The 19380-nt window shown below is 39.1% G+C and overlaps 1 protein-coding gene across 4 annotated transcripts in view; it reads right to left on the reverse strand.

The window, feature by feature from the left end:
- Window positions 1-3431: 3431 nt before the first annotated feature.
- UBA2 (ubiquitin like modifier activating enzyme 2) overlaps window positions 3432-19380 on the reverse strand; it is a 31739-nt gene continuing 15790 nt past the window's right edge. For 3 of the 4 annotated variants that reach the window (XM_030874417.3, XM_030874418.3, XM_030874419.3), the window contains 9 exons: window positions 17777-17876; window positions 16711-16877; window positions 14883-14976; window positions 14682-14794; window positions 12134-12289; window positions 10390-10486; window positions 7527-7632; window positions 5823-5959; window positions 3432-4292 (listed from right to left, as the gene is read on the reverse strand). In XM_030874417.3, coding sequence (XP_030730277.1) covers window positions 4111-4292; window positions 5823-5959; window positions 7527-7632; window positions 10390-10486; window positions 12134-12289; window positions 14682-14794; window positions 14883-14976; window positions 16711-16877; window positions 17777-17876 — 1152 coding nt within the window. In that variant the 3' untranslated portion in view covers window positions 3432-4110. Of the gene's footprint in view, window positions 4293-5818; window positions 5960-6474; window positions 6506-7526; window positions 7633-10389; window positions 10487-12133; window positions 12290-14681; window positions 14795-14882; window positions 14977-16710; window positions 16878-17776; window positions 17877-19380 lie in introns of those variants that run through there. The other variant, XM_060289309.2, reaches the window with a different exon arrangement.

A 19380-nucleotide genomic window follows, 5' to 3' on the forward strand; every position in this document is an offset into this window, starting at 1 on the left:
AAGATCCCACATGCCACAGAGCAACTAAGCCCATGCTCTCCAACTACTGAACCTGTACTCTAGAGCCTTCGAGCCACAACTACTGAGCCCACATGCCACAACTACTGAAGCCCGCATGCCTAGAGCCCGTGCTCCGCAACAAGAGAAGCCACCGCAATGAGAAGCCCACGCACTGCAACGAAGAGTAGCCCCCACTCGCCGCAACTAGAGAAAGCCCACACACAGCAACAAAGACCCAACGCAGCCAAAAATAATAAATAAATTTATTAAAAAATAAGATAAACTTCTTAAAACTGTTATAGGGAATTCCCTGGCGGTCCAGTGGTTAGGACTCTGTGCTTTCACTGCCGGGGCCGGGTTCCATCCCTGTTTGGGGAACAAAGATCCCTCATGCTGCTTGGTCAAAAAAAATTAAATAAATAAATAAATAAAATGAATATATAAGAGAGATATATATATATACATGCAAGCACAAAGCAGCATCAGAGCCCTATAGTTCAACGCAGTTTATTTAGTGAGAGCAGTTCAAAAGGAGTTCCCTGTGTGCAGAATGCAAATAATGTATTCCCAGTATGAAAGTGTCTATAGAAATACTTCACTAAATATGTCTTGCAAAACAATCAAATGGATCCTGGTCCTCAGGAACGCTACTTTAAGATGCAAGGAAATGAGAGATCTTCACGACACCTACAAGCCCCAATGACTAGAAACACGTGCCAACAGTTTTTCTTCCCTAATTTCTTTGGGTTTGTAATAGTTTTTGCTTTCTGTATTACCAGAGGCTTAAATTTGCCCATCGTCCTTGGCCATGGGGCAAGTCCCCTTCAGACATATGTGCCATCAATGGGCCATTTTCAGGAACAGGAACATGCACTATGAACCAAACGTTTTCTGGCCGCTTCTAAGTGGCCCTTTAATCTCCTGGGAACAATTTGGTCCTCTTCTTAGTTCTCCGGAGGCTCAAATGAAGACTTCCTCCTAAGTCTCAGCCTAGCGATACGGACGAGCAAAGCTGATTTCATCAATGCCAACCCAGGAATCGCTGTAACACTTTCTCATTCCATCTGATATTTTTAATAATCTTTATTACCTTTCTGACTTCAATCATAGGATATACTCAATACGAAACTTGAAAAAGAGACAGGCACTAAAGAAAAATACAGAATATATATCTCCACTTTTACTATGAAAGTTTTCAGAGAAAAGTTAGATGGCAGAGTGAACAACGTATATAGGCTCCATCTATATTCAATGTTAATTTTGCTTTTTTTTCTTCCGGTATTATTTGCTGAGCCATTTAAAAGTTGTAGGTATTTTGAGCTTCATCTCTAATGTCACAATAAGGACAATGGCCTATATAAGAACATTACCATAGCTACGAAAATAATTCCATTATCACCTAACTTATTCCACTTTCAAATTTCTAATTGTCACAAGAATTGTCATTTATTTTGCACTTGAGTTCTAGAATATCACACATTCTATACTTGTCCAATTATTTCCTCTAAATGTTTAATTTGTTCCTGTACCCCTTCTACTTCCCGTCAGTTGGAGGTCTAGATGCTATATATAAGTTACTTTTTTCGGGGGGTGCCTAGGTGGTGTTGTGTTCTTTAAATCAACATCTCATCAGTAAGCACATACCAGGTTGTCCCATTAGTGATGCTAGGTTTGATCACTTGATTACAGTGATGACAGATCAGTCCATTGTCAAGACTGAGCTTTTTCCTTTCACGAGTTTTTTATACAGCAACATTTGAGCACTCTGCAAAGGTTCTGTTCTCAGGAGCCTTTTACTAAAGGTTTTGATATCCACTGATGATCTTTGCCTGATTAGTTATTTCGTTAATGGTTCAGGCTCTATATTAAAACACTGAATCCTTTCATGGTACATGCCAAGTACGTGGAATGATCTTTGGGACAATGAACTCTCTAGGTAAACTTGAGTCGCCAGACTGCTCCCAATGAGGCTGGAAGATGGTTTGTCAGACTGTATTTCAGGCTGGAGCTGCCAGGGATACACTATTGTGGAGCCTTGCTTCCAGCCCGCCCACTAAGAAGACCCATGTGGGAAAACCATGAATACAAGGCCAGATCTAAAGTATCTCCACTCTCCAGGGACATGGGAGCAGCTTGAATCTTAGTCTAGTTAAACAAGACACTGCAGTCAGACCTGCTTTGCTGGTAAACCCAGATTTTATAAAAACAAGTAGAAAACGGACAGAAACTGCTGGAAAAGTGGTCACAGAGTTGTTGCAAAGATGACCACCACTGCTCTGCCAAGATAGAAACACACCTCTACAGATCAAACAGGCGTTTAACGCCACATACGATCAAACGGGAAAGAGAAAACCAAAGAACGTACACAACCTGCCAGAAATACACTGTTGACAATTGTGTCTAAAAAGGCAGGGTGAAGGGTGAGGTTTTAAGGAATGGAGAGACTTTCAAATCTGGAGAGCTCTTCGGAATGAAAAATTTCAAAATGGGAGTTGATCGTCAGGGACCAACCAGTTAACCAAAACTTGCTTCTGAGAGGTGGTATTCCAGAATATCTCATTTTTATCTGTTACACAGCTCTGTAATTTTGACATTTATTTTTCTGGAGGAAAATGAAACCTCCAAAAAAATCTAGAGGCCAAGTGAACCTCACAGGGTCATAGAGTTGTGGGTGGGAACCTAGCCTGCTTGTAGTTGTCGTATCTGAAGAACGGAAGTCGGTTCATCCTGGAGGCGTCAAGCAGCATGCTCCTGCGGGCTGAGTCTTGCTCGCCACGATTTTTCTGAAGGCTTTGATTACATGATGAATTTAGAAATGACAGAGACGAGGAGTAAGCTGGATGGCAGAGTAAGAATTACACAAAGTGGAACAATACAGAGAATTATCAACTTGAAATTTGGCTGACTGTGGCCAAAAATACCAAAGGCAGAGAGGTACAGAACTGGGCAAACAGCTTCATGGGTTTCTGTTACCCAAAAACTCCAGGCACATCTGTGTGACAGCGGCCTAAAGGCCAAGGCCTTCCGAGGTCCGAGACAGAGATGTGAGTACTGCCCCTTCAGCACTGGTGTGGTCACATCTGCTGGCCAGAGTTGGGTCCTGAATGGTACAATGCAAGAAGGGATTTGGATGACCTGGGGACAACCCAGAGTGGAGGAAAGGCTTTCCCCGTGGAGTCTCAAATCGAAGGCTCCAAGTTACTGGGGCCGAGCAAAGATCACTTAAACGTTCTCAACAGAAGGCCAACTGTTTACAATCCGAATGGCATTAGAAGCTTTCTTTCAGAACATACTCACCTGTGGTAAACAGCAGAGGTCTTGTAACCTCCACGTCCGTTTCTGAGTTAATTTTCTAAAAGCAAAGAATATAGCATGCCTGCAGCAAATACAACGCATAAACCCGGCAGAAACGTGAACTGTGCAGGCATGTGTAACAAGTATGCAGATGCCATTTATTTGGTCCATAAGTACAGTATAGTCGTATTTGAGTTTTACAAAACATCAAATATAAATAACCTGAAACTGGAACAATACACAAAATTGGCTTCTTACACAGACATACCAGGCAGTACAAGCTGAAAACTTGAGTAAATTAACAACTGTTTTACATTAATATACATAGTGCCAGTTAACATTTAAAAACAAGTTTCAATGCATAGCACTCGATACTTCTTTGAATCTGTTTCAGTCAATTAAGAGTATGAAAATGGTTAGATCTAGGCTAAAAATAATTCTTCTTCTAACCAAAAATAAAGGCATAATATTTATAACCAGGTATCAACTTTACTAAACCACAATATTGTAAAACTGTTAAATGATACCTAAGGGTATTTACATTAAAAAGGCAACATGCATTGTGTTGTTCCATCTCATGACTGGTTATGCACACACTTTGTTCAAAGGGTTTTAAAACTATATTCCTACTTTCAATACAGCATACTGCAATGTTTCTAATAGTTCTAGCAAAATGAATGCTTTCAAAGGGAGCAGAATCATCTTCAAGTCACTGGTGCCAATTTTTTCCCTTTGGAACAAAGGACATAACAAATAACCTGGTTCTGCCCAGAAGGCCTACTGCAGTGAGAGGGTTCTGTTCAGAGGCATTTCCGTTCAATCTAATGCTATAACATCATCAAGCTCCTCTGTCTGCTCTGTGCGTGACTTTTTCGCACTGACATTCTCTTTCTCATCTAATTTCCTCTTGCGACTTCTTTCTTCTTCACTGATGTCGGCATTATTTGAGGGACCTTCTTCATCCGAATCAACTATGAGCACATCATCTTGCTCTTGTGCTTATTTCAGAAAAAAAGGGAAAAAATGGTTAAAAGTGGGGGGTTACTAGCAGCTCACTAAAATTTTACGTATGTGAAAAACTAACTCTTCTAATACACACCAAACTTTAGAATGGCTACCCTTAGGACCTTGGCTTTACACATTACATATTTCCGTAGTGTTTTAATGTTTTCTGTTACAAGCACCTCTTTCTTTTTTAATCAAAACAAAAATTTTAACAAGCATTATATAATTCAAAGGAATTGTTACAGTTCCTTGTTTCTACTTCTCCAACAGAAAAGAGGAGGGTGAATATCCTAATATTCGCAGCAGTGGTAGTAATAAACAACAACATATACATAGCACTTACAACGTGCCAGGAACTGTTCTGAGCACTTCACATATACAACTCATTTAATCATCACAACCACCGTATAAAGAAGATAACATTATTATCCATTTTCCAGAAAAGGAAACTGAGGCAGAGGCTTGCCCACGGTCACACAGTAGCAGAGGATGAGGTCAGGATTCAAACCTGCAGAGTGGGGCTCTACAGTGTATGCTCTTAACCCTACACTACGGTTGGTTTTGTGTCACCCATCTCCCACCACTGCACTAAATCAAAGGCAGAACACCTACCTTACTCATTGCTAGAGCCTCCAAAACCTATCCACAGCAGTGCATCGATAAATGCACATTTTGAATTATGATTTTTGAAAAACTACCAGTCCTTTCCTTAAAGGAGGATGATGAACCTTTCTATTTTCAGAGGGGGGAAAAGGTCATGAACCCATGGCCCACACACTCTGGACTACCTCAAAGTCCATCTTTACAACTCTCAGAGAACATGAAAACCAAGGAACCACCATATTCCAAAGAACACCAAAGACACAGGGTCAAAGAAATGAAAACAAGTGAAAAAGTAGTAACGAGAGACTGTGAGAGTGAGAGTGAGAGTGAGAGTGAGAGAGAGAGAGAGAGAGAGAGAGAGAGAGAGAGAGAGAGAGAGAGAGAGAGAGGGAGGGAGTTGGGGTGGGGTGAGGCAGGTAGTAAACGTTTACGTTAGAGCACAGTAAAGCACCAACACTGAACACCCAGGAAAAGAAAGCTTCTGGTGCACTTTATCGAAGTCACACTGGTTCTGAGAAAACTGTGAAATGCTAAAATGTTATACTTACCAAGCATCTGTTCACTCAAAATAGTTAGATGCACTGATTTACTGCCCCTACGAACAGGCATACAAAATCCAAAACTACTACTACTAAGAATGAACCATCTTTCTACACCAGTAAACTGACATTTCCAGTCGTAAAAACAAACGAACAAAAAAATAAAGTGTCTATTTTCCATAAAAATTTTACCCAGTCTTAAATATCTTCATGGTTCATACATTCAAAGCTTCATTAAAACAATGCCAAACCAACACACACCTCTAGTAGTCCTACGGAGTTCTACTTTATGGTCAACATTCATAAAATAATCAGTTTGTTCTAAACAGTCGTGCTTGGTGGGTAAATTAACAACCTGCTGGCCGGGGGGCCATGACTCACCTGTGGATGTGGAAGGCTGAGCTCCATCGTCACTGCCATTGGTTATGCTTTTGGCAGCATCTTCAGCTTGCTTGGGCCCCACTTTTTCTGGGGCATCACCAACAACTTCAAATTCAACATCCTTTCCTAGGTCTTCACTGTAAGAGAACCATGTACTATAACACTGGACCACTGCTATACTACTTACAAAAGCAAAGGCACACCAGACAGAAACTGTCCTCAAAGCTCAAAAAGCGTATACTACGTACACACCAAATATTTGGATTCTGATTTTCAAAGAGTTTTAAAAAAGACTATAACAGATTTTTATGATAATTCAAAACTCTAATTCAAATGGTCAATAACATCGCACTTTCAATTCAGGGAAAGGGTTTTTTAAAAAAATGTTAAGTAACTTTTATTGCTAAAGCAGAAAATGAGTTGAAAACTGTGAGGCCTGATGTAATTCTTAGGCATTATTTCTTCAGCTACTAGGTGAAAAGATTCTATACACTGTACTCTGATCTTGACCAGAGTAATTTAGTGTTTGGGGGTAGAGTTACATGGATTCTCGGTTTTCTCCCCATCTTTACAGGCAGCACCCTGCTTTTGTAATGAGTTCCCAAAAACATGTATAAAAGTTTAATGCATGAAAGTCAAACAAAAGACTTACATGTTATAAGGGGGGTTCTGTTCCCAGAGAGCTAAAAAATATGATAAAAAAAACCCTAATTATGCCTCCTTTTTTAGACACCATGTGATATATTTCCATTTTATTGTACATGTCCTTTCACAACTGAACACAAGCACACCACTAACATCCAACTGGTGTCTCATCGAGGCCAGATATCACTCCCTAGCGATATCTACCTTTCACTCAATTGTCTCATTTTATACTAATAACCCACATTCAGTTTTTCCTGTCATTTTATGCTTTTTATAAACTAAGTATATATATAATACTCTCCAAACAACTACACAAGTTCTAAATGTTTGGATATATAGATAGCAACATTGGCAAAAAACATGTGGATGCAGGTGGCAGCCTTTGCATTTTGTTAGATGCTACCTAAAGTTATGAGTCAGGGTGCAGTTTAAGGGTAGCAACGAGCATGTTACCTCATTCAGCAGATAAACACACCAAAGTGGAGGACCATCTGTATTTAAATTGTGTTACATATGTGCAAATATCCTGTAACGCAAGCACTTTGGATGCTTTTTTATAAAGTGGGCAGGATATAAAATCAAATAAAAAGAAAAAAATACATGACCCAGGAATCTATATAGGATAAATTTTAATGCTCTCTTGTTACTGTTCCGGATCACAATGAAATACTTGTTTTATGGGAGAAATATTTCTTTCTTCCAAATCATCTTTAAAACTAATTAAAATTTTTTATTCTAGTTCAATTATCAAAATGAATGCACCCTTGATTATAACTATTCAAACACCTGAATTTCTACCCTCTCTAGGTCTTTCTGATCAGCCACCACTGATGAGTTAGTTAACCCTTAAACATTTCTCGCTTATCCCTTTTCTTTCTGGATTCTCAGATTTTTCTGTAGGTCAAACCTCAGGGAACTTAGCGGCCAACTTGAGCATATACATGGTGCAGCTTCAAATGAACAGTAAGGTTTAAAGGTAAGAAAACATTTTCTCTCCACTTTATCTTAAGTTTGTATATTCAAATAACTTCTTACACTTAAAATATTAATAGTTCCTACCTATGAAGGATGTTGATCAATAAAGTGTAGTCCTGAAGGAAGTCGTCTGCTTGAAGCCGGCTCCCATTTCTAATTCCAAATTCTGATAACTTCTTGTGATTATTAGCTAGAAAATTTGAAAGAAATTTAGATGCTTTAGTTATATGTCCGTGGAGCAGTCACTTTAAGTTTTTAAAGGTAAACCCCCTGCTATAAGCTGAACTCTATCTCCCAAAAATTCGTACACTGAAGCTCTAACACCAGTGCCTCAGAATGTGGCTATACTTCGAGACAGTGCTTTTTAAAGAGGTGATTAAGTTAAAATGAGGCTGTTGGAGTGGACCCTAATCCAATCTAATTGGTATCCTTAGAAGAAGCCAAGGCGGGAGGCCTCAGGAGAAACCAAACCCATCAACTCCCCCCACCCTCCCAACACTTTGATCTTAAGAGTTCTAGCCTACAGAAATAGGAGAAAATAAATGTTATTTAAGTCCTTGTCTGTGTATTTTGATATGGCAGCCCTAGTAAACTAGTCCACTAAAGTATTACTCACTTAGCTACTCAGCCCTGAAAACTTAACTACCAAAATTACTTCAAGGGAATCGAACTGTGAGAAGTTCTGAGAACCTTCTCCCCTTGAAACCAAATTAATCTGGAATCCTACAGGAGTCAGTGACAACTTTTAGAATTGTTCAAAATATACTCTATTTCTAAAGAGGTTATCCACAGAAATGCCAACAAACTACTTTTAGCAAATTTTACAATTCAGAAGTATGAGGAAACTTTATTTCAATGAATTTTTCAACATAAATTTTCAACATTTCTCAATGGACAGCAGGGTCTCCAAAAACTAATAATTCCAACTTAGTTCTCTCTTCCACATGTCATTTCTGCTTCATTTGAATATCCCCAGCATGTAGCCCACCATGCTTAGCATCTACTGGCACTCAATAAGCCTTTGCTACATGGATTATAAATACTCCAATGAAGAACAATCTCTCCAACCAAACTTTTGGTGTCACCACCTCCTCCTACCTATTCTAGGGCCATCCTGCCTTAACTATCCTTTCTCTCCTGCATGTTCAAATGCTCCTCTCTCCTGACCTGTAAAAGCACTCAAGTTTCATTTACAAACTGCTTCCTCATTTAGCTGCCAATTTACACTCTCCCCTCACAACAGTCAGCTTTACTGAGTATCTGCTCTGTGTCTACAGACTGTGTATAACCTGTTGACCTACAGCCACCATGCCTGGCACATACTAAGTAAACTGTATTTTAAATTCTACTTACGTTTAAATTTACATAATTTTTTTACATAATCTAATAATCTTTTGCGTTCTTAGTTTTTATTTCTTATTTTACCTTTTTAGTCTCCCTGGAATGTCTCTGGAAAATAGTTTCTATCCAGACTTCCATCTCCAAGCCCTTTCACACTCACTAAAACTCCTCAGCCCAACATGTTCAAAAGGGAACCCAGTCACTGAGCATTCTATCCTGGTGAATTAGCATCACCTCTGAAGCCAGAGTCTTGGCAACAGTTCTGTCCAAGCCTAACAATGTTACTCTTCTTCACCTGTGCTCTAAATTCTGCCTCTGCAAATCTCAAATCTGCCATTTGCTTCTGCCTTAGTAAAAATCCCTCACTTCCCTCCATTTTTTTCTGACTCCCTGCCTCTACTCTTACATCCTTATCTCACCCCCCTGCAGATTATGTATTACTTCCCTGCTTAAACCCTGGTGGGAGCAGGATACTGGGGGAGGAGGAAGACAAACAGACATTACACATATGACACAGCGAATCCTCCAGCTGCACAGTCACTGCCAACCCCCACAGCACCCCACCTTCCTGTGAAACAAAATACCTGGCCATTTCTAAAGCTTTTACATTGCTTCATAAGTTTATGCCTTTGTAGATGCTGTTCATTCTGCCCAAATGCAGACTCTCCCCCCTCAGCTCTTCTTCAAGAACTGGTCCATGAGTCCTCTTTCTCCTGGGACACCCCACCCCCTCCCCGACCCTCCTTTTACAAAGCTTCAATTCAAACTTTGTACACTTTCTCTCTATAGTATTTCTTAGATGGCACTAAATCTACTTGTTGATAATCCCTCCTCTCCTTCTAGGCTGTAAGCACTTCAAGCCAGGGACAATTACCTTATTCATCTTTGAATTAGGAATATCTATGACTATGCCTGCAATACAGAAGGACTCCAAACATATTTGAATAAATGCTCTCTCACCCTCAGTAGCACAAGTATTTTGTGGAAAAGGACCACATTTAAGCCACTGAGATTCTTGACCAGTTTCCATTTTTAAGGTCCTAGCCTTTAAAAGAGACAGATGGCTAGAATGGGGCTTAAATATTCAACTAGATTCTTAAAACAGATTATGACCCAGCCAAAACGCAACCTCCAATTACTCATGACCTAATATCTCCAAATTTCTTAACAAGGAGCTATAGCCAAAAAGAATCCTGACACTCCCCGTCAGGACAAATGAGGTGTGGGAACTTCTAAGTCCAATCAGATTGACCAGTGTGGTCTGAAGGAGGCATAACCACAACACAATTCTCACTTGGAAAGCTTAAACAGAAACTAATGCATTACACCTTATATAACAAATACATTAACAAAAGGGATGAACTGCTTAAACTTCCGAAAAGGAAAGCCAAGAAAACCAAAACTGGGCACTGATTTCAGCAATACTCTCTGCTCTATATCACGAGCAGGCTATCAAGGCTTCCCCACTCTTGGACAAACATCACCCCTGTCAGCTGAGGTACTGAGTACCATATGTAGTGAACGGATAAACTAACATGCACTCCTTCACACAGGCAGTCTGCATCCAAATGAGGGGGAGTGAACACAGGCCATGTATAATAAATACCTTCTGTCTCTCCCTCTTCTGAAGATATTAGGATTGTTCCTTTTCCATCTTCAATTTGGACATCTGGTGCTACCATAGCAAATTTTTCTTTCACTATCTATAAGGAAAAAAAAGATTCAAAATATTAACATATGGAATTAAAGACCATAAAAAGCCTAGACTTTTTTTTTCATAAAGGCTCTTAACTTTCCCCTTCCATTGGAAATGAGCCAAGTTGCTCTTCAAGGTACCTTAGGGCAAGCAGGAAAGCAATGGGAATGTACCCAATTATCTCCTGCCCATGTTCCACCCCCATGTTTGACCACTGATAAAGATCAGGTAAAACTTCCTCCAGATGGGGACTGAGAACTCCTTGGCTGGCTCTTGGTATTTTGTCGTTCCCAGCAGATTAGGTACTAAGCTAGACACTTGACATATTTTATCTTAGTCTCTATTCCAAACCCGTACTGACAGATGTTTTATAGGTGAAATATTTCTCATCAATCTGATTCTCAGATAAACAGTCTTCCCCTTCCCAAGTTCCATCTCTAAATTCAGAGACGGATCAGGAGTGATAATACTGTTAAATTCTACCTGATCCTATAAAACAAACAAATAAACAGAAAAACCAAACAATGGAGGAACTCTCTAAAGGTCCAATAGTGGAATTACCTTTAGCTCAAGAATGAGTAGATACCAACTATAATCGTTTCTTTCCTAAGAAGGAAGATGGGGCAACCACCCTCCAGTATATCAAGTCCTGCTGCTTCCCCATCCAAAACATAAGCTCAAATCAACCCGCCCTCTGTAACCATTTCTGGGAGAAAGGCCATTCATTCTCAAGCAGCCATTAGGGCCACGAAGGTCTACTCCCCCATGTCAGGAGATATATAAATATGTAGCACCATGATGGACATAATCAGAGGAACTATCTGAAACGATCCCCAAAGTGGGAAGTGGAACCCATTCAGGCTTTTTTTTTTTTTTTTTTTTTGCGGTATGCGGACCTCTCACTGTTGTGGCTTCTCCCTTTGTGGAGCACAGGCTCTGGACGCACAGGCTCAGCAGCCATGGCTCACGGGCCCAGCCGCCCCGCGGCATGTGGGATCTTCCCGGACTGGGGCACGAACCCGTGTCCCCTGCATCAGCAGGCGGACTCTCAACCACTGCGCCACCAGGGAAGCCCCAGGCCATTTTTTAAATCTTTCCTAATTTAAAAAAAACTAGGAGGAACTGAAGGACCAAGCTATAGAACCAGACCATATCCTAACCCTCCATTTCTCACTCCAGAGCTCTACAGGTGAATCCAAGTGTGCAAACGATGCACCTTCTCAGGGACTAACTTAACATACCAGAATCAGGACCGTCACTAGATCACGTAAGGATACCTCCTATCTGCCAAGAAAATACAGAATTTACACACTGCCTGAGAAACAAAGAACTTGCTTACTAAGATACTGTCCACCAATGTACCACCTGTGCTCCATATTCTAGCCAAAAACACCTATTCCCTTCTGGGATGTGAAGCACATATTCTGGAACCACAGACAGGAAAGACAACAGGACCCAGATGGTAAAACAACCCAGGGTACCAGAGCAACACACCTCAGTAATTAGGGTAATTATCTGGCTTTTAGTTTGTTATCACAGTAACACTGTAAAAGGCAAAAGGGGACTTGTTTTTTCTTATAAAAAGAAAAATGAACAACCTTTCTTATAAAAAGAAAAATGAACAACCAGGAAGAGAACTAGGTCCTGCATTTACCTTATCTTGTAAGGTGAGAACAGTCACTTTATGGACGTTCAGCCGCACAGTCACCTCTGGCTTGCTGGCACATACGTAACAATTAGGGTTGGGAGGATCCAGTGCACAAGGCACAAGGAGCTTCTTTCTTGGGTTTGGTTGTTTATTCAAAAAAATCTTTGGGAAAAAAAAAACACAAGCAAAAATCAGAAATTTGAGTCATAATTCATATATCATACAGTGTTCACTTAAATACTCCCTTCCAGAAGGAAAATCAAGACCTTTTGTTTTTTTTTAAAAAAAGTTTGAGTATGTACTTATTTATTTGTTTATTTATTTATGGCTGTGTTGGGTCTTCATTGCTGCGTGCGGGCTTCCTCTAGTTGTGGCGAGCGGGGCCTACTCTTCATTGTGGTGGCTTCTCTTGTTGCGGAGCATGGGCTCTAGGCATGTGGGCTTCAGCAGTGGAGGAACATGGGCTCAGTAGTTGTGGCTCACGAGTTCTAGAGCGCAGGCTCAGCAGTTGTAGCACACAGGCTTAGCTGCTCCATGGCATGTGGGATCTTCCCAGACCAGGGCTTGAACCCGCGTTCCCTGCATTGGCAGGCAGATTCTTAACCCATGCGCCACCAGGGAAGTCCCAAAACCTTGTTAAGAGACTGATTTTTCCAACCTTCTTTTTAAATTAGCTACCTTGTAAATAAGGCTGAGCTTACTGGAAAGAAATCTCCGTGTACTGAAGACTCTATATAGACTATTCTGCAGACTAATTTGGCATGAATAAGGGCCTAACCATACTTGTCTCTGGTACCATCATTAAATCAGTTTTGGGGTTCCTTCCTAGTGGTTATTCTTATCAACTTTAAGCCAACTTCTAACAAGACCAATAAACTAATTTCTCTAATTAATGATAATGCTTTCGTAGATATATGGAACAAATGTGCTGCCTTTTTTTCAAATTTTCACATGACTATGATATTAACATTTACATAATAAAAGGAAAAATAATGTATGTCTGGCCCTATTACTATTTCCCTAATACGCAAACAAAAAAATAATAAGAAGCAAGGGGGGGAAAAAAAACTGCACTAAAGTTACAAATGTCAGAACGTTGGAAACTGATACACAAATTCTCATCGTGCAATTACCATGTAGTATGGTATCTGCTAAGATGAATTAACTCTAAAGAAGAACCCCATTAATTCCCCGAAGCTTAAAGAAGTAAATCCCTTGACAGGCATTAAGTGCTAGGAAGAGCCCTACTGTAGCCTCTCCCCACAATAAATACTAGGATATACATTTGTACTGTCAGGGCTGGAAGCAGGGTACAATGAGAGAACAGACTTATTTGATCTTGATCTTCACTGGGAAGGTAGAAATGAACAGTAATAAAAACAATTGCTAACACTACTAATACTCAGGCTAACACTATTATTAATCTATCCTGGCATTCATTTATAAATGTGAACAAATGAAGCCCGGACATACAGGTATCATTAGCCCAAGAGAAGAAGAGAGATAAGAAAGCAAAGAAATGGAAAGGATGTTACAGAACAAAGTAGACACTTGTTCAGGCTGCTATAAAAAGGTAGAAATCAAAAAATATATAGTTCTTATAAATTAAAAACATGACAACCAAAATAAAAATTTAAATAGAAAACTGAACCTAGATGGCAGGTTCACTGATCATATGAGTCTACATTCCCTCACCCTGAAATTTCACGGAAACAGTAAAAGGTATTTTAAGAGTGCATTAATAATGGCACTGGGTGCCTTCCCTGGTGGCCCACTGGTTAAGAATCTGCCTGCCAATGCAGGGGACATGGGTTCAAGCCCTGATCCTAGAGCCCGTGCTCCGCAACAAGAGAGAAACCACCGCAATGAGAGGCCCATGCACTGCAAGGAGGAGTGACCCCCGCTCGCCGCAACTAGAGAAAGCCCGTGCACACAGCAACGAAGACCCAATGCAGCCATAAATAAATGAATAAATAAAATTTTAAAGACTAAATAAATAAAATTAAACACAAAATCCTCTCTGAAGAAACACACCTTCAACAGGTCCTTAAAGAATTATCACAGATATAGTTTTAACAAATACTAATTGTTTTTTTAAAAAATCATGTATCACATAAGCAAACAAAACACTATGAGAGAGATCTAGCAGATGACTGTAAACTCATCCATAAAAAGATTTCAGACATAAACATGATCAAATATAAGTTTAAAATAAAAAAGTGACAAAAAATGACTGAAGAACAGGGGACTATAAAATAACCAAATAGAATTTTAAACCAGAGAACTCTTAGAACTGAAAAACAATTGAGAAAAGTTAATATAAGAACTCACACAATGAGTTCTTCCAAGGAATCAGTAAAACTAGAAATGTTAGAAGCAAACTAGCTTCTGCAAATGTGACAAAAATAAGAGAAGCAAATGTGTTTTCCTTTTTGTTATAATTTCCAGGAAGCTTACTTAAACATGCAACTCACAAGGTAACTTGAATTACTTTTCCATTGCTTTAAACCAATTTTATTGTTTTAATTTAAAAATTGCAAATAGAAACACTCACTGTTCTACACTGGTCTATTTTTCCTGATAAAATCTTCAATCCTTCCAATACTATCAACCCAGCAATCACTGCATTAGTAGTAGCGATAGCAGGAATAATGTTCCCTGCCATTGCTGGAAAAAAAAAAAAAAAAAAAAAAAAGTTTAGCTGTTAAAAACCTTAGAATTTTAGATGATACAACTGAAGTACAAAAAAACTTACATTTGATATCAAATCTGCTCTTCATATTCATACTGAAAATATGCATCCTGAGGTTTGCAGCAGAGGTGACGAAATCCATTGCAGATGGGTCATCCTGCCAATAATTTAAACAATTTAACAAGTCTCCCCACAAATTTACTCATTTGGCTAGTATTTCTTTCAGAACAGCAGTTTCACACATTTATAACAAGTCAACTAGAACAAGAGATGGCCTCTCTGGATGAGAAGGGGGCAGGGGCTCATCATCAGCTCCTGTGATCCAGGAATGTGGTCTTACCAAGAGCCAGCAGGTTCTAGGAATTCATTCCTGCTTAAACAAATGCACTGGAGACTAAGGGTATAGACCAGAATACCAATTCCATTTATTGATTGTGGCAATCCTTCCCTGGGTCCATCAGTCAACAATAAGGTTGTTTGACAAGTACAGACCCCAGGGAACACAAGCTGTTTTGAGAAAGCTATTTCATTGAAGCCTCAGAAACAGCTGAACTACTCCTTTTGGCTTTCCTTCTCCAAACTCCCTTCATGTACTCCACAGACCTATACTGTTTCTTTTCAGATGTGGCAGGACAATAATTTTCCCTTTACAACTTCTGTTCTTCCTGAGCCTATATCCTAGTCTCTCTAGTTAGATTTCAGCAAGGTTTCCGGCTTTGAACTGAGAAGAAACTATCGTAGCCCATAATTCAGAAACACCAAAGTATAAAAGAAAAAGCATTGATAGAACGTGGGTTCTTTACATACTTATTTAGCTGGCTATGTAACCACAGGCAAATAAACCTCCCTGAGCCAATATTCATTAATCTGTTAAACAGGGAAAATTATATAAACATCTTGTAAGGTTGTGGTGAGGATTAAATATGATTATTTAACACAGTGTCCATCAGGTACTTCCCCAGGCAATTGGCTTATCACACCCATTAGTTTCAGAGTTTACTCACAGAGGCTAACAATTCAGTTCCAAGTTTTGTTATGTAGCCCCTGTGTATAGATGAAAACCTCCCAAACCACTAGTGTAACAGTAACAATGAAAAAAAAATTTTTTAAGTTACTCCTTATAGCACACAAACCCTAAAGACTAATGTTTACAAGACTCCCCCAATCTAAATTTACCAGCTTTATTTCAGATGACTGATTCAACCCATCTCAAAATTTGCACATAAAGTTACCTTAGTTTTCTTAAACTGATCAAACTTTTCTCCTTACTTTAAAACTCACAGCAAATCTTTACCAATACATGAACATATAAACTTTATCAGATAAATCATTTACAGCCACAGAAAATATTGACTACAATTAAAAATAAGTAAACTCACCAAATTTCAAAATGTAACATTTAACTGCAAAATACTTTTAAATATTGTTTTAACTTGTAAGAAAGACTACATCTCATTTTTCAATTGAGAAGTCTCTCAGACTTTTAAGAGTTAAAAGGCAATTTTATTACTCTCAAGGCCAAATTAGGCCTATGAGCTGCTGTCTCCAAAAAGATATTATGACTTCTATTAACAAATCTCTATTACGTAAGAAGTTCTCTTAAGCCTATTTGCTTAAGTCAGATAAACATTTTACTCCATTAAAGTCACATTTATAAACCATGAACACGTGAGAATCTAAAATGAGGTTTTATGATATTGCTTAAATTCACATATAGAAAATTCATAGTTCAATGTAGTAATTAGAGATGAAAACATCCAAACAAAAATCAACATGTCCTCAAAATCTGGTAGAATAAACAATATCCCCAAATTACTAGGTTCTGGTACAGCTCAAGAACTAAAATATACATTTGATATACAAGTAATTGCCCCACATTTTCAAAACAAACCTTGTCCCATATAAGCTCAGCTCCATCTCCCTTTTCTGCTAAGTGAACTCTCAAAGTCTCAATGCTCTTTGAAAAAAGACGTGCATAGCTCTTCACATCTAGAACTTGCTGGTCTCTCAGACCTAACTGTGGTTCATTTTGTTGATCTGATGCATTGGTTTCTTCTCCTAAAGAAAAGAATATTAGAAATTTCACTATTAACATCATTCCTCTACTCTGTTTAACAATTCAATACCCGACGATAAGAAAATCAAATAATATGAAACAAATTCCATTAAAGTAATTATCACTAAGATACACTTATGTGTACAAGAAAATCGCTAATATTGATATGGGAAAGGTGCAAGACTGTCTCAGAACTTCATAAGGAGATTACTAGAGGATTCAAGAATATAATGTAGATAAGATAATAATCACTATGCCCAGAACATAGTTAGCATTCAGAAAGCGGAAGCTATTAGAGCAATAATTGAATTGGGCCATAAAGTGACATATCCGTTACTGTAGATAACTATAGAAAACTGCTCCAAACTGACATCCTAAGTCTCCTGGTACCTTTTAAGTTCCACTATGCTGAACACTGCTGTGAAAAACAAGCTGAGACACAATGTGTTGAAGGAGAGTGGGTAAGGAAGTAGTCACTACTACAATAGTTTTTCTTGCACTTAAAGTTATAAATAAGTTAAAGGAACAACACTTTATGTCAGGGAAAATATGAAACAACTAAATGTTAACTGATAAGGGACTAGTTAAATAATACTGACTGAAAAGAGCAAGTCAGAGTATATAAATAGTGTGATTCCATTTACGGAAAGTGCATATACAACTGTCTGAGTCTACGTGCACGGAGTTATCACCAAGACATTCCCTAAAACATTAATAGTAACTATTTCCCTAGGTGATGAGATTTCCAGTGATTTTCCTTCTTCATACTTTGCTGAACTGTCTGAATTTCTTACCATGAGTGTATACCACTGTACACCAAGAAATGACAGGGCTGTTTAAAGACTTTAGGTTAGAGAATTTCCAATTTAGGTTATCCCAAAGACAAAAATGTATCCTTCACCTTGACTTTGCACTTCGGCCCAATCCAATGGAACTGGAGGTTTCCTTTTCCGCCACAGTTTGTCCATTGTCAACAGATACCTGATATCATCTTTAAAAAGCTAAGATAGAAAGAAGGGAAGAAGGAAAGAAGGAAAGGAAGAAAGGTAAATTCCATGAACTCTACAGTCCCTATGCTGACAAAATATAACAAAATTTCCCTGCTGATTTACTTTAAACATTACACTATAAAATCTGATTTAAAGAACACATGTTATATACCAGTAGATTAACAATTCTCAAAGGGGCAGGGGGAGCTTAAAACTTTGTGTAAAAGGAAATTTTACACAAAACCCCCGTATGTGAAAACAGTTAAAATCAGAGATGCTGGTGAAAGCAGAGTAAGGGAACTCTGAACTGTGCTGACTGACCCTGTCCTCCCAAGTCACCTCCCCTAAATTAGCTCCTCAGATCAGTCGGAAGCACAATCATACCATTCAAGCAGACTAAGTGAATACACACGAACTCCATAAGAACTGAGCCTAAAGGTACCAGTTAGCAACATCTCCAAGTTTGTGGGACATACCAGTAAAGCACACACATTTAAAAAGGGCTCAAAAACAGAATTTCTTAACCATCTGCAACATCTTTGAAATGTGCTCCCGCCCCCCCCAAATAACCTCAAACACACAAAACAATTCCTATTTCGAAAATAAAAACATAAACATTACCACATGTAGACTGAGAGACCATCACATGAATCACACTTCCTATGTGGCAGAATACCAGATGATTTTAATAGTTTTACCTTTTCCTTAGCTATATTTTCTATTGTTGACTGATTTATTCCACAGGTTTGTTGTATGTACCGGGTATGAATTTAGATGTAGCTAAGTTAAAAGAACTATTTCTATCAAAATATACTCAATTCAATAAATATTTATTAAGCATCCTTAATCTTTGAAAACCAGCCAAATATACAACTAATTAGAGTACAACTCAGTGTGAAAACCACACAGTTCTGAGTACTGTAAGTTTTTTAAAATATTTCTTTATTTATTTTTGGCAGCGTTGGGTCTTCGTTGCTGTGTGCAGGCTTTCTCTAGTTGCGGTGAGCGGGAGCTACTCTTCGTTGTGGTGTGCAGGGTTCTCACTGCGGTGGCTCCTCTTGTTACAGAGCACAGGCTCTAGGCACGCGGGCTTCAGTAGTTGTAGCACGTGAGCTCAGCAGTTCTGGCTGACGGGCTCTAGAGCGCAGGCTCAGTGGTTGTGGCGCATGGGCTTAGTTGCTCCGCAGCATGTGGGCTATTCCCAGACCAGGGCTTGAACCCGTGTCCCCTGCATTGGCAGGTGGATTCTAACCACTGAACCACCTGGGAAGTCCCTATCTTCACACTCCTGTCTCCTTCTATAAACCTATGAATCTCAACCAAATCCCTAGTCTAAACTGCTCTATTTACCTATAGAACCACCTGTCATCTCGCTAATATCCGAGAAGAATCTCAAAATTAATTCTATCACCTTCCCCTCTTCCCCAACCCTCACGCACACATCTGTTTCCCACCCTACCTATCTCAGAGAACGGCACCTCTGTTCACCTGCTGCCCAGCAGGAAACCAGTTAGTA

Source organism: Globicephala melas, chromosome 19, assembly GCF_963455315.2.
Source record: "Globicephala melas chromosome 19, mGloMel1.2, whole genome shotgun sequence".
In the NCBI taxonomy this organism is placed as follows: Eukaryota; Metazoa; Chordata; class Mammalia; order Artiodactyla; family Delphinidae; genus Globicephala; species Globicephala melas.